The sequence below is a fragment of the Dendronephthya gigantea genome, unplaced genomic scaffold (assembly GCF_004324835.1).
Source record: "Dendronephthya gigantea isolate DGI-Jeju-01 unplaced genomic scaffold, DenGig_1.0 000047F, whole genome shotgun sequence".
NCBI classification, from domain to species: domain Eukaryota; kingdom Metazoa; phylum Cnidaria; class Anthozoa; order Malacalcyonacea; family Nephtheidae; genus Dendronephthya; species Dendronephthya gigantea.
The window spans coordinates 1,379,084-1,399,162 of record NW_021163057.1 but is presented as its reverse complement, the minus strand read 5'-3'; the positions used below and the strand labels follow the sequence as shown (position 1 = coordinate 1,399,162).

The 20,079-nt window shown below is 35.4% G+C and overlaps 1 protein-coding gene across 1 annotated transcript; it reads left to right on the top strand.

Moving 5' to 3' along the window:
* The first annotated feature begins 112 nt into the window (after nucleotides 1-112).
* LOC114527825 lies at nucleotides 113-16,614 on the top strand. Its single transcript, XM_028549523.1, has 22 exons — nucleotides 113-659; nucleotides 5,469-5,577; nucleotides 6,058-6,260; nucleotides 7,076-7,223; nucleotides 7,347-7,508; nucleotides 8,222-8,349; nucleotides 9,333-9,431; nucleotides 9,570-9,633; nucleotides 9,819-9,848; nucleotides 10,392-10,603; nucleotides 10,809-10,865; nucleotides 11,477-11,537; nucleotides 11,757-11,879; nucleotides 12,060-12,294; nucleotides 12,766-13,022; nucleotides 13,569-13,753; nucleotides 14,332-14,398; nucleotides 14,627-14,715; nucleotides 15,239-15,441; nucleotides 15,569-15,609; nucleotides 15,765-15,861; nucleotides 16,063-16,614. Exons 1-22 carry the CDS (start codon nucleotides 528-530, stop codon nucleotides 16,235-16,237), a joined length of 2,877 nt encoding a protein of 958 aa, XP_028405324.1. The 5' UTR covers nucleotides 113-527; the 3' UTR covers nucleotides 16,238-16,614.
* The last annotated feature ends 3,465 nt before the right edge of the window (nucleotides 16,615-20,079 follow it).

Here is a 20,079-nt window from a genome sequence, read left to right as displayed (position 1 = left end):
AAACTAGTACGCTAAACCTTTGGCTCAGGCAAATATTATACATACATAGATGTGAGCCATGGCGTTTTAGGGGGAAAATATCCAGTCACAACCAGAAACGTGGATCCATATAACCTGGCCCTATAGCGTACTTTTGCCGTTTGTCAAATTCTATTTGTGGCTGTATTCGAAATTGTGTTGACGAGTATTAGCGATATGACCTATTATCCACTATGTTATTTTCCGGCTACATAATTATATATACGTATATCAGAGCTTTATATTATTTCGACTGATTGGTCCAGCTAGTGCATGAACTTTAAAACAAGCATACGCTATCTCATATAGCACTTCAGGCGATAAGATTTGCTTGAGTGCAGGTAAAAGGAAATGCAAATTAGGTATAATGAGTGTTTTATAGTGCAACTCTCGACCATAAAACTCTTATAACGAGTCAGTGCTTCTTGTTGGCACGAACGTCAATTTAAGCGGCCTCATTTCGCTGAAATTTCCAAACTTTGCTATTCGGTGAACAAGCCTGGTTTAATATGGCCAGAAGTATCTTTTGTCTTATAATCATGTTATTCTGCTCATCGTTAAAAACAACGTCAGCGAGAGGTAGTGTACTGAACGACACTTGCTTTGAGGATTGCGTGAAGTTACTTCGTGAAACTGCCGAGGTAAGTCTTCATGTTGTTGAATATTTTTAAATGTGAGTGATACACACACATTACCTCTGGCTGATACCACTGTGAACATTGCATGACTGAACGCAATTTTGATAAGACTGCGACTTGTACTTCCTTGATTTATTGTTGTTCATCTCGTTGTATAAACGACGATTGTGAATTGTGTTGTTATATGCAATGTGTATACAACAAGGACAGCCCGAATCGGAAAAACAATATAGCTGGCTTGTCACCGTGTGTCGGATAGATAATGTACGTACAACATGTGATAATTCGAACCGTGATAAAATATGTTGATACGAACTATATTTGTAGGCCACATGCAGCGATCCAATAAAAAGGTTGATGTATATAGCTTATAATTGGGTGCATGGCATAAAGAGATACTGGTTTATGTCATTAATTATTTTAGTTTGAGCCACCCACCAAAATCCCTAACTATAGTATCGATGTATAACGGCGTAAATATCTTCGGCTTTTGAATGTGCGTGAAATATATGTGACATGGTGATACTGAAATTGTTTTGTCAGTTTTTCATTTCAATAATTTCTGTATTTATACTGTATATTTTTGTACTCCGCAGGTTTTGGGTTGAACTATAGATATATAGAACCATAACAAAATTTAAGGGTGACTTCTGTAATTATTCCTGAGGCTGAGTCTTAATTAGCTACATCATTTGTAATTTTAAGACCTTGTACCGTTCTCGTGATCCCATTCTAACAAAAAAGATTATTTTTGTTTGTTAAAATATTCTGGCATATGAGTCGTATATACTACGACGATAAAACAATTCCATGCAGTGTAAATATTTGTTTCAAAAGTTGCGCGCTGCGATTAATTATAAGATATTCTGACTGGTCTATACAGCCTGAAAAGTATCCAACTAGAAACCATTTATTATACTCTAACAATTAATTTTGATTGTGGTTTTACTGGTTTAGTGTCGACAACGAAGTGAAATATACGATTTTTATGACCTACCCAGGGCTTGGACTTATAGTAAAGTAGGCATGTTTGTACCGTCTTAAAACCAATCATCAAGATTTATCTTATGTTGTAACAACGGAAGTGTAATCATTGCAAAGTGGAACTATATTACCATGTATATATATCATATGATTGTATTCTGCCCACGTCCAGTTCGAATAGTCACATACGAAAGTGCAATCGCGTATTAGGCTATGTTTGTTCTTTTTCAAAGCACTTGCAAATAAAACTTGACGATATCAAAATAAATCGACCGATGATAGTCAGCATAATTATTATAGCAAAAAGCTGGCTTCAATTAATATCGTATTAACAATCGCAATCTCATTTTATTTTAAAGAGCAGTTTTTATTTTCCAAATTCGTCGTTATTAGTCGTTAAATGGCTATTATCCATATATCTAACTATAGCAAAAGCTAAAATCATTAAAATGCAGTATACTACTTTGCATAAAAAAATATTGATTAGTTTGTCGTCTGATTCCATTAAATTGTTACTATGACAGAAAGCTTTAACAAAAAAAATTCACATGATCGGTCCACTATATAACCATATGACAATCATTTTGTGGCCGCATCACAAACTGCCAAGATTTCTAAGGTTTAAGATGATTCTCGAGAAGAGTCTTTAAATCTAAAAAAGATCTTTGTATATGAAGCATTCATACTCAGAACTCCGTCTCAAAGCTGTTCTTTGTGAAGAGGCTTGATAACTACATTCCACCGCCTGGTTGAATGTGAGTCTTTCTATAAAGGAATGAAAGAATAAATAACGTCTTTATCAGTTTAATATTTCACAACTGTTTACTATTTTTTTTACAAGATTTAAGTCAATGCGTTATGCAGAAAAGTGATATCGAAATATAGAAGCTCTGTGCTTGATTTGTTCACGAAACTATTTAGTCGCAATTTTTTCCCCAAAATTGCCTGTTGTTTTGCGAGTTACCATGGTGCTTGGAAACATTCGCGCGCGAAACATGGGAAGGTTTCCAAGATGTGTATGCCGTATATATATATATAGTGATAGTGCATGCATGTGGCTGAAGCATGTCGTTTGCGTCAGATGGCACTTTCATTATCCCCCTTAATTGTGTCGCCCTTCCTTATCTTAAAACATCCTGAAAAATACATTTCCTAATATAGAATCTGCAAATAATTGCATCCCCACTTGTCCATAGCCAGACGTTTTATACGACAATGATTAATATAGGTAACTTGCTACTTTAGACTGAATTTTTGCTAACAATTGCATAAGGTGATTCGTTTCTTTATTGGAAAGCGGTAAACTTGATACCGTAGGTGATGATTCTAAATCTATACATGCATCGATTGGTTTGTTTAAACTATCGTACGTCGTAATATGCGTTTAATGGTATTTTTCGGCACTTCTTGAAAAATAGCATGCAAGTAAGAACATGCAAATTGCTTTAATTGGTGAATTAGCCTTTCTCATGATGACGAGGCTGTCTTTAATTTAGGCTTAATTTATTGTTCAAATAGTCTATAGATTCTAAAAAATATGCTTCTTACATTGCTATTATTGTGTAAACGCGTTTCAGAAAATTGAAAGTACCCCAAAAACGGCGGATATTCGTCATCGTGAGAAAGGCTAATTTCTGATGACCGCGAAATTTTTGGCAACGCAGGCGACCTTGAACGCCTTCCTTTCATTCTCCGCGTTACAGCAACTACTCTTTTCTCATCTTAATATCCTGTCTACGTATCGAAATTTAATCGTAAAGGCAATAATGATGTATAGCGGAAAGTTCGTGGACATATCTTTGGCTATAATATATATTTACGGATAAGTCAGTGATTTTTTATCATATCTCGTATATAGCTATGTGTTTGTTTAGAATAGATATAATTATAAAGATATATAGAAAAATGAAAACTATAACACAAAGACCCTTCCTCTGGAAGTTAGCTCGCAGACGACTCTCATAACATAGCACTTCAGTTTATAAGTACCTTGGGCGCTTTCCTTTATACGGAAAAACGGCCAGACCGGTCCTGGGGCCAGTTGTATCAAGCCCGTTTAGCTTAAACGGTGGATAAGTCAAAATTAAATACCACTCTTACATCTCTCTCGAATGAGTCAACTTGAATATTATGCACTAAATATGTAGTTGTAGACAGTATCTTTGTATTAAGCTTAAAAACATTTAGTTTGCTTGTTGAATAAAACGAAAGACTTGCTTTCTATTTTGAACTTATCCATCGTTTAAGCTAAACGGGCTTGATACAACCAGCCCCTGTTGTATTTTAGAGTGTTTCAAGAACTCTGCATTTAAGCATAGCGTCATTTAGATCTGCCTAGCACAGGAAATCCAGTTTGGCCGCTATATTCTTAACGAAATACTCTTTTTCAATTTAAAATACGACCGGTCTGACCATTTTGGCCGCTTAATGGAACCCCTCCCCTATAGTTTTTCATTTCGTCTATATTTTGTTTCATTTTTCAATTCTAGAAACGCACCCAGTCATGCATTTAGCATAGCAATATTTACAAAATTTCGATGGATGAAATTGTAAATGTATAGACTTTTCCCGAATTTGCTTGAATGCACACAGAAAAATAGCTTCGAAACGAGGCGGGCAATAATCTATTGTTTGTGGGATGGCATCATTACTCGGAAACAAATTCGGGAAGTTTCTATTAGTTGTCAAATTTCCATTGAAGCATTGATATCCTGGGATGATTTCACATCTTAGCTTAGCCGATATAACTGACCTTGTCAAAGTTGATAGAAGCATTTGACCGCAGTCGCAAACTTTGAAAGCCGGAAAAGGATCGACAACTCTTGTTCCATTGTATACAATATAGCTTCGGTTGTGAATAAACCGGAACATATACATTGCACAACACAATCAATTATAAACAACACAAAGCATTTTTGTATATATAAGAAAAATAATATATGATAGATTTTCTAGCAATGACGTCAACGCGGAAAGCCTGTGACTGTCTGTCGTCCGATTATTTCCATCGTTTTGCGGAGCCAATCGAATTAACCTCGTGTGATATCAGATCTTCCGCGTTTGAAAAGGGTCTACTGCCAAAGAATACTGGGCAATGTTTGTTTTCAGTTAACCCTAGTTTTTTCCATTATTTTGCCCTGAATTTCAATATAACAATCGGTGTTTGGTTACAATGCACCTCGTTGGTTATTATGCTAACAAGGACGAACTTCCACGTGTTCTTGAAATAATAGAACTATATACTTACCGTATAAAAACCGTCGGTGGTAATAATTTTCCAAGCAAATGCGAAGCTAGACTGGCGACTATAACTACTATTTCTTATTTTCGATTTACTTAATTAAAACTTAAAGGGAAACTATTTCAGGGTTTTGCACTTGACAAAAAGTCCTGAAGAAGGCAATTCTTCATTGCATGGCAATGGTTCGTCACCTTTCTTCCTAACCTGCCAGATTTCTTGGAAAAAACGTTTGTAAATTTGTACAGCCTAAAGCATTATGCATATGATATGCATTTGATTGAGATAATTTTAAGGCACATTGTGTTTTACACATCAAGATTATATGAGGGAGAGGGTATTGTATCTGTTGAGTCGAATACCGGCACAATCACCACACGATTAAATTGATCCCCTACACGGATCATTCACCGTGGAAGTTGTGAATTGGAGTTTCTTGACGTATTCCATTTTGGTACAAGCCGATTTTACCCTGTCATGTCTGTCACGTTGAACAGAAGAGGCAATTATCATCAGAATAAGATAATATCATAATTATAAAAAAACAAATGAAAAATTGAAGGAAACTTATTGATATAATCTTGGTTTAGGTACGCGACGATAAACTATGCCCGAAGAAGATAGAAACGTTCTATGAAGAAAAGAAGACTTGCCTTCTAAATTGCAACAATATCTCCTCCATCGTAACAAATGACACAGGTCAGTATTCTAAACGGAGCGTTCTATAGGACGTTATTTACCGTTGCGCGTACCGAAAACACCAGATAATATTCCAAAAACCCGTGAGTCATAAGACATCTTAAAAGTGTAGCAAGCTTATTCAGTTTTTAAATGCGTATGCGCATAATATGTAATCATATGGCTATCCTTCATGATTTTTGATAAAGTATTCTGCATGATTATCTATGCTTTAATCTCACGTGTTTTCTGCTATTTGTCTTTGTACGGGGTCGCTCGTATGTAATACTCTATTAGAAAAACTTCATAGTATGCCATCAGGAGTTTTTACATTTATGATACAAGCATATATATACAATGTAAACTTGCAATAAAAATTAAAAGAAATAATGATTGATCTTCCATGACCATGTAGAATAAAGTCCTAATTATCGGATGGTTCAATGGACTCGTCTCTACCCATGTGTAGTTATATGACTAAAATTCTAAATCGTTGTTCAGACTATTCTAGAGATACAGACTTCGTTCAAGCTCCCAGTTCACCACTGCTGTATCTCTCTGATTATAATTCTATAACGTTAAAGTGGAACACGTCGCGGAAGGTGATAAACGAGGTCGCGTTTTACATATTGCAAATTCATCCTGACTTCGAATCACTGAAAGATCCTTTAGAGTTACCCCCTTCCATTCCAAGATATGCCATGGTACGTACGCGATTCATAATTTCAGCTAATTTCTATATAATCGACATCAATAAGGGTCTGATATTGGCTTTAGTGTAAAACTATTTGTTTAGTATTTTCCATTCTTTCCCCTGGTTCAAGAACTTCCGGGGATCGTGTTTCCTCATTATAATATCACGATCCTTATTAGAGATTTAATGCCTTGCGTTATACGCCAACTGATAAACGGCAGGTGAAGAAGAAGTTTAGGCTGAAAGGCAACAAAAAGGAGATAGACTCGATTTTTCATAACTATATACCGGCACAATCAATGTTTTTCTTTTCAAATAAGAAAGAAGATATAAAACGTAAACCTGAACGAAATCCTCCAAGAAAGTTGGGCCTCGCCGCTTGCCGTTTCTCGGAAACGAGAAGCTAGAGCTCGTATATATTTTATACGCCCAGTGTCCGAGCCTTACAACTTAGCCATTGGTTTTGATTAATGTTATACGAGTCACCGTATCAGTTGGTTTTACCATGACATATGAGCGCCAAAATTATGGCCTATAGCTATCACAGTTAAAACGCAAAATAATGAATTAACTTTTAAATTTTTCCTTTCGAATTTGAAAAAGATCAGATGAATAAAAGCCCTCAACCGGCTGTATGATAAACAGCATATATAAACTTGGGTTTTCTCTCGCAATATTGCCCCTGACATTGTTTGAAAGACAACTGCATATATGGGCTATACACACTGATATGCATATAGATCACATAAAAATAAAGTTTTTGCTAGGAGAATCATATTCCGGTCGCGTAGGTGTACTTTGAAAACTCTCCATTTAAAATTTTAGGTTAAAGTAACAAGACACACGAATTCGCAAAGATTTACTGTCGAGAATCTGGTCAATGGATTCAATTACAAATTTCGTGTTGCTGAAGTTGGTTTAAATGGAACGAGCAGTGAATATAGCGAATGGAGTTCATGGTATTCAACAAGCAGTAAGAATATAAATACATAAATTAGCGATTATTTTTGTAGGCCAGAGACTTTGCATCTCTTATTATAAAGATAGTTTTTCCTGTAGTTTTGCCCGTTAATAATTTACTGCCGTCATTTATTAGGGGAGTGCAACAGGACGAGTAAAATTGTGGACGGTCTATATGGGTCGTACGAAGTGATTTTACCATGTTCCCTCAGTAGAATCACTCTTAATGTCGCAATAAAAGCTGTTGGAAAGAACCCGGTGGTGTTGGACGCAATGTTGAATTGGAAAAACCCTCCAGGTAATAAGGAAGGCGTCATAAAAATCATGACCCCGCTCTGAACCCGCGGTTGATCGCTGCATTGAACAATTTTGAGGCTGCCTATGCATATTGTTCGCACTTGTCAAAAAATCATTTAAAAATATTGTTGAAACTGAATCAGGTGTAATAATATTGTTTAATATCGGTATAAGTGTGAACAATATGTGCATGACAATTGACAAAACTGATAGACTAAGTCTGCATGTTAATATCGATATTTCAAACGTATATAGGTCACATCCAGGGCCGTTGCTTGAAGCTTAATTGGGAAGGTGCATTTCACATAGTTCGTCTCATGCCCGACTGATCTCTCTTGTTTGCTATTGTTTCTATGGTTGTAGAAATATGAATATATGAAAATACACCCCCCAATCAAGCGTCGGCCCTGGTCATATCAAGGTTTTGAAGGGATTTTACTTTCGTTGCATGCTCTATGTGATCTTTTTACGAACTCACTGATAAAAAATTCCACGAACTTAAGTAGAAATCATAGTTTCGTGAATTGTATTTAATAGGAAAGACAAGAACGCAAAAAATTTTTTATTTGTTTTATGATTTGTGCAAATAATTTTTGATCGATATTTCGACTTGGTGAAATTTAAACTACCTCTGGTGTTTGAACACAAAAACAACATGGAAATATTTATTTAATATATGAACTAGAATTAAATGGTCATCCATTTCTATTCCAGGATTCACTGAATTTGGACAAATCGTAAAAGTGACTGTTGAACTTCTTCAGCACGAAGACAAGACAATTGATGCAATGTGTGCGCACTATCACGACAGCGATTTTAAAAAAAATGTTTTTCCCATGGAAGTTAGTATTCCGTTTGCAAAAACGTTGGCCGCAGATAGATAGATAGATAGATACTCGAAGTCTAATTAGAATTGCATATGATTACATTTGCATGGGATTTCAATCATATTACACAACATATGCAATTCTAATTAGATTTCGGGTATCTATCTATATATCTATCTGCGGCCAACGTTTTTGCAAACGGGTGTATATATATATATATATATATATATATATATATTATATATATTATATATATATATATATATATATATATATATATATATGTACAATTGAAGATAAAAAAGTTAAAAAGTTTCACGCCTTTAAAGAGCGATCATCAGACTAAACATTCCTTATATTTACAAAGTATTTATACCTAAAAAACATATAAATATATATATATATATATATATATATATATATATATTATATATATATATATTTCACTATATTTATATATAATATATATATATATATATATATATATATATTTATATATATATATATAATACAATAATATATATATATATATATATAATACAATTTTTCTAATAACCTAATGTTCCCAGTGGCGTAGCCAGCACGATAATTGGGGGGGGGCACATATTCATATATTCGTGATACACAGGATTAATTTCTTTTCAAATCAATTGTCTTTACAGTCTGTTAATATGAATATATGAATATGCGCCCCCCCCCCCAATTATCGTTGCTGGCTACGCCACTGAATGTTCCCCAAAAATTCTTGAGAATTTCTCAGTTTTCTAATAATCTAATGTTCTCCTTCACATTCTTGAGAATTTCTCATTCAGAAACAAGACGTTCCTTTACTATTTTAGACACTGAATTGTTATACCACTCGCTGCCAGGCGGCACCTTGTTTTTCTTTTAAAGTGTATCGGGCCTTATTCCTTTAGCTTATTAGCTTTAGATATTAACATGAATATAATCACGCAATCACACACTTTGACTATAGTTTTCTTGATAATTACTTTCAGAATACTACTTCATTACTTTTGCCAAGTGAAAGCGAGAGTGCAAGATTGGGCGATTGGAGAAAGCCTACACTTCATTTTGGATGTAGCTACATTGTAAAGGTATAACTAATTGAAAGCACACTTTGAAGCAACATACCATGTTATCCATTAGCTACTTTAGTGAATAACCTCATATATGAAATATTGAAATCTATCTTGTATCCATCTAATCTATCTTGTTTATTTTTCTTGTTATAGTTCAAAACAGAACACTTTAAGAGTCCGAACAGTTTTGAAACAACGACCACGTTTAGAATTCCAGGTATATATAGGCTCTATAATTTATATATAGATTTTACACCGATTATCCATAATCCTACATTTGATACTTATTTGCAACGTCTTCATCAGCAACTTGTGTTAAACAATACATTGCTAGATAAACAGTTGACCAACCTTCGTTTTCGCTAATGCAACCAGGTAATTTTATTCTTCTCTATTTTATAGAGTGTTTGCAAGGTGTCAGATCTTGCCCTGGTATGTGGTTTTTTGCGAATATTTTTCTTTCCTTGACTATATTATTTTGTTAAGACGGCTTTCATGGACATTCTTTATTCCAGTACAAATTAAAATTAAAATTGAACAATATAAACAGTGCATGAACCAGCGCATTTAACATATCCTGCAGTATCAACAAGTTCTGTTTGATAACAATATATGCCTCTATACATCCTTGTATGGATATAGTTGGTCAGCTTCTGCTGATAGGCAGCAGAGTGGTAGCCTGATGCCTTCGAAAATACCCGTGCATTCATGGGCCTTTTTCCGATTGTGCCATTTTCAAGGGCAATTTAGTTTAGGACAGAAACCAAAAAAAATTGGCAAGCTTTCTTTACAAACAAAAATTGGCGATGTCACAAAATTCTCAAATTGATCGCTATAATTGGTACGTCACGCGTTGCGCGCTTGAAAGGCAAAAGGAGAAAGGCTCATTAAACCTGTTAAATTTTTCGGAGTATATTATTTTGGAACGACTATATAGTACGTACGTGTTGGAAACTTTTATTTATTTCAATCCAGTGGCGAATACAAGAGGTATTAATTCCGGTGCTGTTGCTGAAAAATCGTTCTCCAATGGTAATGGCAACTCGTCGTACGCAGCAAATATCTCTTGGAACGCGGAAGGATGGTTAAAAACACACAAAATAGAATATTTCCACGTAACTGTTGAAAAATGGCCGCGCAATTCCAGAGGATATCATCATGATGTGGATGTTCAAGCGAAAGATGGAGTAAGTAGCTATTTTCAGTACAATCGAGAATATGTCAACATTGTTATGGCATAAATACGTTACAAATTTTGAAAAGATATGTTATGTCGCAAACTTTATCTTGTTAGCCAAATATCTAGAACCAAGAATGTAGATTCTTATTTATATGTTTTGCTTACTGCTTCCTTCTGTGCCAAAGGTGATGTAATCCGCTAAATTTCCATAGGTTGTCTTCTACCATACTACGTCTTATAATATGTCCGAAGGAAACTACAAAGCTGTGGTTAGTATCCAACTATACTGTTGATTTATTGCGCTTACACTATAATATTTTCAGTATAACTCATCTGGCAGATTACGCTTGCATGCTTTACATGCAATTACCATATAGCAGCCGAATGGGATATCCGTACAGGTTGTGGGCGTCAGACGAATTTATTTTACAAAACCAAATTATGCACCGAACGATTATATGTTCGTACAGTTTTAGCTGCATTATGTGGCATTTGTTCTATATTGCATACATGCAAGCAAGTTTCCCAGGCACACTTTCTGCATGCCGCTTCCTAACCGCTTTTTTTCACAAAAGAATATTAAAATATGATATTTTAAAGCAGGAATCAAAGATATAGAATATAATACATATACCCCCAAATACTCTATAATACCCTTTTTTGTTCATAATATGCGAAATTTTAAAAAAAATTCATCGTGGCTTGTTTTTTCTGCTCGATGATACGAATTTCAGATCTGCTTGATTCCATGCTGACTGAATATTACTGACCATTTAACCGGCGCCTTAAATTGGGATTAGTGTACGATATAAAATAGCATAGCTCATGCATGGAAGTGTGTAATTAATGTTCTGCTTTACAAAATCTGCTGACTCACCAGGTTAAAGCCTATCATGGAATGAACTGCATTCACGATATTATTGAAACAAGAATATTCCAAAGTAAGTGTTGTAATTAAGTCAGTTTTGCCTCGACATTTTCTATATTTCCTATACCCTGTGATATATTGATCCTTTTATATACGCCTTTATACAAAAATTCTGCACTGACGCACAATATAGTCACCAGCCAGATCGATATAAGCCTATATTCTATCTTCACTTAGTCGCTGCGATTTTAGGGAATCATTTTTTTAATTGTTCCATTTGCTATTGACATAGTTCAAAAACCATGCAGCCAAGGGTGTACAGAAAATGCTACTTGCATGCCACGTGGTGTTCTTGATGGGAGTGCAAAGTGTACATGTATAGAGGGATATACAGGCAATGGAACAGTATGCACAGGTATACACAGCATAGAGATATTTTCATAATTATATAGAGAAGTAAATTCTACATACGACGACCATAGCAATTGACACATTGCAAATTAACACAAGACACTGAAGAGATGTTGATTGGTACGCTTCTCCAAGCAATTATTGTCGATGGGCTGGGAAAACCGATACATTTTTTTTTGTAAAGCAATGACATCTCTTGAAAGTATGGCATCGCAAGGCAAGAAAGAGGAGGTCAATGTCACCGCAATTGTTGTTCCTGTGGCATTTGTACTTGCCTTGATTGCGTCAATATTCGCGCTAATATTTTGGAATATCAGGAGAAAAAACAAGTTGTTGCTAAATGTGATCGAAGCCCACGCGGCGTCGGCAATTTCACCATCTCCGTCAAACACGAATCTCTATCAGCATTGTCCGCCACGGTATGTTGTCGTGCAAAATGAGACATTATTTCTTTTTACGATCGTTAGCCTAGTATGTATAAACGCGCGTTTAGACTGGGTGTTTTCACTGGATATCTTAGTCATTCCGTGAAAATAGTGCGTGTTTGTGTATGATTTCATAGATTTATTTTGATTCCTCAAAATCATGTCATCAGCAACCGATGGCTTAGTAACCGATGGCGTGGACGTCCTCCTAGTTACGTGACTTATGTCACTGAAAAGCGGAAGTGGATCATATTCTTACCAAATGAGACAAGTAGCATGCTTTAACTTTCCAGTGACATCCAAAATAACATTCAAAACATTTTGCTTTGGCGATTCTAAATCGTGTATAAGCGCCTGCTACAAATTAAATATAATAGAATAAATAAGCCAAGTGCAAAACACAAGTCAGACAAATAAACAGAAGATTTTTCCAAGTTACCATCTAATCGTTCTTTTATACTTTAGTTTCAACTTCGGGGAAATATCATCCAAAGAAAACGAAGTTGAAATGGACGAAAAAGAGGTGAATGTAATTTATGTTCCCCAAGAGATCCAAGATGCGATAAACCACGGTCTAACAGACGGATATGAATTCAATGCCGAGCAGATTAAGTTCGAAGAATGTCTTGGTAAAGGCGCATTCGGATATGTGCATCGTGCCCGAGCTCTGGGAATAACAGCGGAACCTGAGTGGACACTGGTCGCTGTGAAGACGTTAAGCGGTAAGGAATGCATCGCCGTGTTTTAGTACTGTTTTAAGTAATTAATCTTATAATGTACACGTAAAGTACACTTATTGTTTGTAGGAGTTTTGAGTGTTCAGACAATTTAAGGGTGCTATAAGAGAGAATTGAATTTACAGTAAAGGACTGAAGATGGTTACAAACGAGGATATTTTTAGAATGGCGTAGGATGAAGCTTTCGCAATGCAGTATTTACAACAGCCGTGCAAATCCCTGCTTCCTCATTTTTTTGTTGTTGATCTGGGGCCGGTTGTACGAAAGTCGGATAGTGCTATTCATGCATGAGAGTTTTTAAGTCGCTCTAACATTGCCCGTGTTTTGGTACAATTTGAATTGAACCTTCCTATTCTTGACGTTTGTCATGTTTCTCTGTATTCATTTTTGGGCCAATATCTACGATAATATTGAAACGCGTTCATTTGTTGGAAAAACCCGTGGTAGACGCCCTCTTCCCATACACCCCGAATAGCTTTTTTTGTTCGCGCTGTTCGACGTTGAGCTATTCGGTTTCCAATTTTGTTTCAGAGCCCGTCACAGAAAAATCTATAGAAGATTTTATAGCTGAGATAGAGCTGATGAAGAAACTCGGTGAACATGAAAATACTATTCAAATGCTCGGGTGCTGTACTTTGACATTACCAATTGGTCTAATAATGGAATATGCTCCGCATGGGAACCTACTGACCTATTTAAGAACAGTTAAAACCAAGGTGTGTATATATGGGCATTATGATATTTCTTTCTTCAGGTGTGTGTTTCGATAAAACATATCCACGCAGACTCATAAACTCGCCTTTAAACGTTCCTGTATGCATTGTGGGGGGGGGGGTTGACTTGATAATCTTTGCCTGCGCCCAGTGACTATACTTCACAGACGGATGAATTTTGACCATTCAGAATGCAGGAAAAGCAACAGTCACCTCGAGATTTATACTAAAAGTAAAGAGATATACATCTATTTCCGTAATTTGGTTGTATAGAAAATTAAGTTAAGTTAATAAAGTTTGCAATAAAAAACACTGGACAAAAATGTTGCATGTAGCTACGTGCTTTGAGTTTCGAATAATAATGATAGTTTATTTTCCTTGTTCAAGAGAAATTATTCCATGTATATACTACTCTGTTGCATAGTTCGACAGGCGTTCGTCTCGGGAGGTATACAGCTTTAAGAGGATATAATTTTCAACCTCGAGTTTGACCTTAAAGTAATAGCTATGCATGTCAAGATCGTATAATTCATGCATATGGTTATAAAAAAGTAAACTTGTAAAATTATCAAATATTCTAGAATAGTGGTATCGAACAAGAATCCTGTTGTGACGAGAAGCTGCCTTTAGGAGAAAATATGGTCGCAGGTATTACGGTTTGCAACTTACCACTAAATTAAAATGAATTCCGTCTCTAACATTTTATCTTACTTGCGACGTCCTATAAAAAATTTTGGAACAGAAATCATTAATAATATTGTGATTTTGATTGTATGCAAACGTTGCTATGCATAGTCGCTATTTTTTTCCAAATTCTTAAGGATCTGGCATTAATTCTAATGAAATTCATCGACATTAAATTTTCGACCATTTCAGAAAAGGAAAGTGACAAGATTAATACAGAAAGTGCACTAGAGATGGATATATGCCTCGAATCATTTGCTCTTCAAATTGCTAATGGAATGGTAAAATTTTAAATTAATAATACAATTACTCAAATGGTGCAAGTTCTATATATTATAAGACCATCAAGCCATTTTTTTTAAAAAAACCCTGCATGTATTAGAATTCCATGGCCGCGTATTCTGTTAGGGCGTTGCGCTTAGTTTTGAGAAAGAGTTTGATTCAGGTGGATGTAGTACAAAAAAGGCACAAACAGCAAAATTCAATGATGCAACATAAAAACGTGATTCTATATACTGTATAAACCACTTTTCATGAAAATTTCCTTTGCATAATAGCCTAAGAGCTGTTCATATATGAGCCCGCGGTTACCGGGATTTACAAAACGCGTAAAACGGACTTTGAGGTATTAATGAATAAATCATCCTAACAATATAGCATGTGGCTGTTTTGTTTCAAAAAGACTTATTTCAATACCTCAAAGTCCATTTTACGTCGTTTCGTTAAATCTCGGTAACCGGGCTTAGGTATATTTGGAAACGAATATTATAACATCGTGATTTGTTGTCTTATTGCATAATAAAGACATATGTGGCCGGACGTGGAATTGTGCATCGTGATCTTGCCGCAAGAAATATTCTCATTGGCAGAGATCATAAACTAAAGATATCCGATTTTGGTTTGTCAAAAGAAGGTGTATATGTAAAATCAACTAGTGGAAAGATTCCTTTGCGATGGTTGTCGATTGAAGCCATCCGCGAAAGGCTTTATTCTAGCGCCAGTGATGTGTAAGTCGTATTCCTCGTTCTATATATTGACATCAAGCTATAATAATTTACGGTATAGTGATATAATAATAAGAAAGTAAAATATTAATTAATTATACATATTTTTACGTTTTCGTGCATCCTTTAGTTGGTCGTATGGAATTGTACTCTGGGAAATTTGCACATTAGGTACGTTTAATACGAGATAATAAGTATAAATTAGTATATACGGCTATATCTTCGCTAAACCAGGTGCGAACAAAGAAGAACATTGACGGATGCGGTATGTGTAGTCAATATAGCTTTACATTTAGTGCCATGACAATATATGTTATTTTGCGTAGGCGATTTTCCATACCCGTCACTGTCAGATAGAGAATTACTAAAGTACTTGGTGGGTGGGGAGAGAATGGAAAAACCAAGTAACTGCACAGATGAAATGTAAGTGCGAAATAATGTATAATTATATAATACATTTTCGCTCAGCGTCACTTGTATTCTTTACTGCAGAAATTTAAAAATCACAAAGGAAAATTTTGTCAGAGCGAATTGTATTTATCTCTTTGCGAATAATTTAGCATAACGATCGTTTTGCTTCATTTTTCATTATTTCATACCATCGTCCTGTCCCTTTTACACAAGGTACTCCATAATGTTAGAATGTTGGCAGGCAGATCCTGAAGATAGACCAACATTTTCTTATTTACGTGACACACTTTGGAAGATGAATAAAGGCGAGACTCCTTACGTTAATGTTGATCCAATCGCTGCGGACCAAGGAGATAACATTGAAAGTAAAAAGGCGATTGTGACATGATAAGTTTTATATTTATGTATACAGAGTTTTATATAATTATACAAAGTGACCTGATAAGTTTTATATATACAGATATGTGCACATATGAAATTTATACTGAAATGTTTCATAGAAACTATGAAAGACTATAATTATATAGCTATGCTGCATACAGCCAGGGCATAGCAATGACATAGGAGGGGTCGGGATAGCAAAGAACTGCCAAAGAGTGCTACTAAGATATCCTATGTCATTTTCAAGAAAATTTCTTCAGATTGTCGAAATAGCTAGGCGGTTTATATACATGGCATGATGATGATCCCCAGTGGCGTAGCCAGCCTGACAATTTTTTCCCGCTATGTAAATTATAATTATTCATCCATCGTAATTATCGCTACTCTGGTTTTAATAAATGAAAGTAATCACCACACAAAGATTAGCTTCAGTAAAAGTAATCACCACACAAAGATTAAAGTGGAAGCCAAGTCCGTATGTAAACAAATGGTTTGTTTACATTTTGAACTTCACTATTTTTTAAAATACGATGTGCTGTCTGAATATCTAACACTATTTAGGTTCGCTGCGCTTGTAAATTAATATGAGCTAGAGTTTATGTTAAGAAAAAATAAGAAACATGCGAAATTTGGGGAATTTTCTCATCAGAGGGCCCACACTTGTTATGAGCAGAACCTATGCGCAGAACGGACTTAACTTCCACTTTAATGGGTCGTGAAAGTTAATCTTTGTGTGGTGATTCATTTTATTTATTAAAACCAGAGTAGCGATAATTACGATGGATTATACAGTATAAATGTTTACCATACTCATTTTTATGCATGCATATGATGCAGTATAATTTGCTTGTTCGCAAAAATGATATTTATTAACAATATTTACAATTTACAAATATGAATAACATTATTTAAATGCGCATCTCAAGGACCATGACCTTCGACATGTCCACTTTCTCTAGCAACACAAAGTTGCATTAAATCCCCACTGGCTGAAATTCGTGAACACGGCATTCAAATTTTAACAATGAGTGATTTCAATAGTTTTCGTTTTTTTTGGGACACCCTGTATATTGAAAGGAGTACATGACCTATCACATGATCCTATCTTGGTAGTGGGGATCCCAACAATATTAGCTGTTTTTTCGTTTCATGAAAACTTATTCAAATAGACCTTTTCAGCTTGCATGCAAATTAACCCATTCCCAATCAGATGGTCTGATATGGTTACGTTTTATTCGGGCTATTCCATGATCGCAACACCTGAAATGGGTTAATTTGCAAGCAAGCTGAAATGGTCTATACCTGAAGATCATCTCACGGTGTCATAGTCGTAATTTGCATGTAATTTGTTAGAATTGGGTTTCATATGTTGGATTTTGCATAACAACGAATTACATCTACGCAACATGTGATTCACGATGAATTACGACGAATTAGCTATAAAGGGTGTCCCAAGGTACCCTCTATTGAAATCATTCTTTTGTTGCTGAAAGTAATTTTTGTTTGGGAAACACTGTGGTGCGTTTATATGAGAGTATGGACGGGATGTTTGCCGGGATGGAACGTTCTTCATAAAGTGTTTTGTTATTTTGAATAAATTAATACATCACCGACTGTCGGTGAAATAGAGAACCACGCTTTACAAAGGGTATTGTTCTAGACCTAGTAGAACAATACCTCTTGACATGCATGTGCTTTAATATGTGTGTATTTGTAAAATTTATGCATGGAATTGATCACAACTTTAACAAGGCATTCGCTGTTGAATAAAAGTTTTTCATTATTTTGCAATGAATGCCCGAGGTGTTATAACGAAGCCAGGTCGGAAAACATCAAAACTTGCTGACGAGAATACAACAAATTACAAATGAATGTACACCAAGTTACTCCCATGGCCATGTCTTACAATTATAAATCAAAAGGTCAGAGCGAGAGAGAGTTATATCGCGCGGCTCTAGTACAAGGGGATATGAAAACAATTTAATATACTTTAATCGCAGATTGAATAAATTCGATTACTGCAGCGTTTGAAAGCAAACTTGAAAGCCTTTTGCTGTAGCCGGTCAAAATTGTTGATGACCCCGAAGATACAGCCTGCGAAGGAATACAAATCTGATTACAACGTCGTGGCTTGCGGCTCCGATAATGAGATATGTCTCAAGCAAGAAAACGTGTGGCATTGAGCTGACTAAAACAATCACACAGTCGTTTTTGAGGTAGGCACGAAGTCAACCGATAATTAGGGTCCTTTTTTACTTTCATTGTAAGGGGTTGTTCACACGAGCCCGAGATTTTGAGGTTTGAAATAAGCCAAACAAACTTTTCAAACCAAACAAGCACATGTTACTGTTATAATGACTTTGTTATGAATGTTGGTTATAATGACTACACAGCTACCAGGATCACGTTATTTATGTAATGATTCAATACCCAATGAGTCATTTTACGTCTTGTTTGATCTCGGCTCAGTCGGATCATCTGAACGACGTCCAGTAGGGGGATTGGGGGCACACATACAATACAATTCATTGCATGGGATCGTTCATTTATGTCAGTTGAAATTATGAAGCCGGGCCTTCTGATTAAAAAAAGTTTATTGGATAGATTATACAAAAAGTACAAATGACGATATACAAAATAAAAAAAGTATATGCGACAGCTATGTGACAGCTATATGTTAATTAGTTCGACGATTACTAAAGAAAATAGTGTCCCGAAAAATACTTGCGAAGCTTTAAAGAGTTTTAACAAATTCACAATGAAGTTATAAAACTAGTTATCCGAAATCAATGACTGCCCTATCGGTCGTAATCATTGAATTAATTCTTGACCTCATCACTTTATAGTTTGCGTCATAAGTGCAGTTAGCCTTTTAAAAATACATTCCTAAATTCCTTGCTGTTGGAAGGGTGGAAGAAAGCAGTCATGGTATGTGAAGTGGAAATAAAATAGTAAAAACTCCATCTTTTTAATTTAAGTTTGAGAAACAGCACGAAACAAACTACGATTCCTGCGCGTGGAATACGGCAGGCAGCTCATTGATTTCAGTCTAAATGTTGCAAAAATAAAATGATTTTATGACAAAACGCTGTAAATTTGAGCTTAAAGCCCTAAGGCTGGGTTCAACTCAGAACAATTATCGTGAGGAGAAATTTGGCAGGACTTGTTAATTAACGTAAACACAAAAACAAACCTGCCTGCCTGCCCAATTCAGTCTGGAAGTATAATTATCCTGAGTGGAAATCAGCTTTCAAGGGTGTAGGGTCTCCTAGGTTCTTACATCGAGAATAGCATGCCCATACCAACATTCCAGTTATGATAATAATCACTTCGTCAAAAGCAGCACTTGGTGGATGATTATACAATTCTCTTCGTAGACTCGTTCAAAATAGGTTGCATATCAAGTTTTGTTACTAGATATTATCTTTCTGCGGTAGTTTTTCACTAGGATCGACGCATTCTAATGTTGGCGTACATTATAACTTTTTGGCCTGTCAATTGTATCTTAACCATTATTCCAAATTATAATCACGCGTCCGAGCTTTGACTTCAAATCCGTGACAAATAATCGTTTTTCACGCAATTTTTGAGCCAAAGGAAAAACGACTGTGACTGATGTGGAGAAATTACCAAATGTGAAAACTTTTAAGAAAATCCATTTACTGCTATGGACAAAATGATGTCAGCGTCGGTAATTTTGTTAATTTTGTACATGGTCAGGCTTGATCATATCATGTCGATGGTGGTTGAATCTTGAGTTCTTTGCTAACAAAATATAATAGTATTCCTATAATCTGTCAAAAATTAACATTCGCATGTCTAGTTTTATTTCCCGCTCTATACATAGCT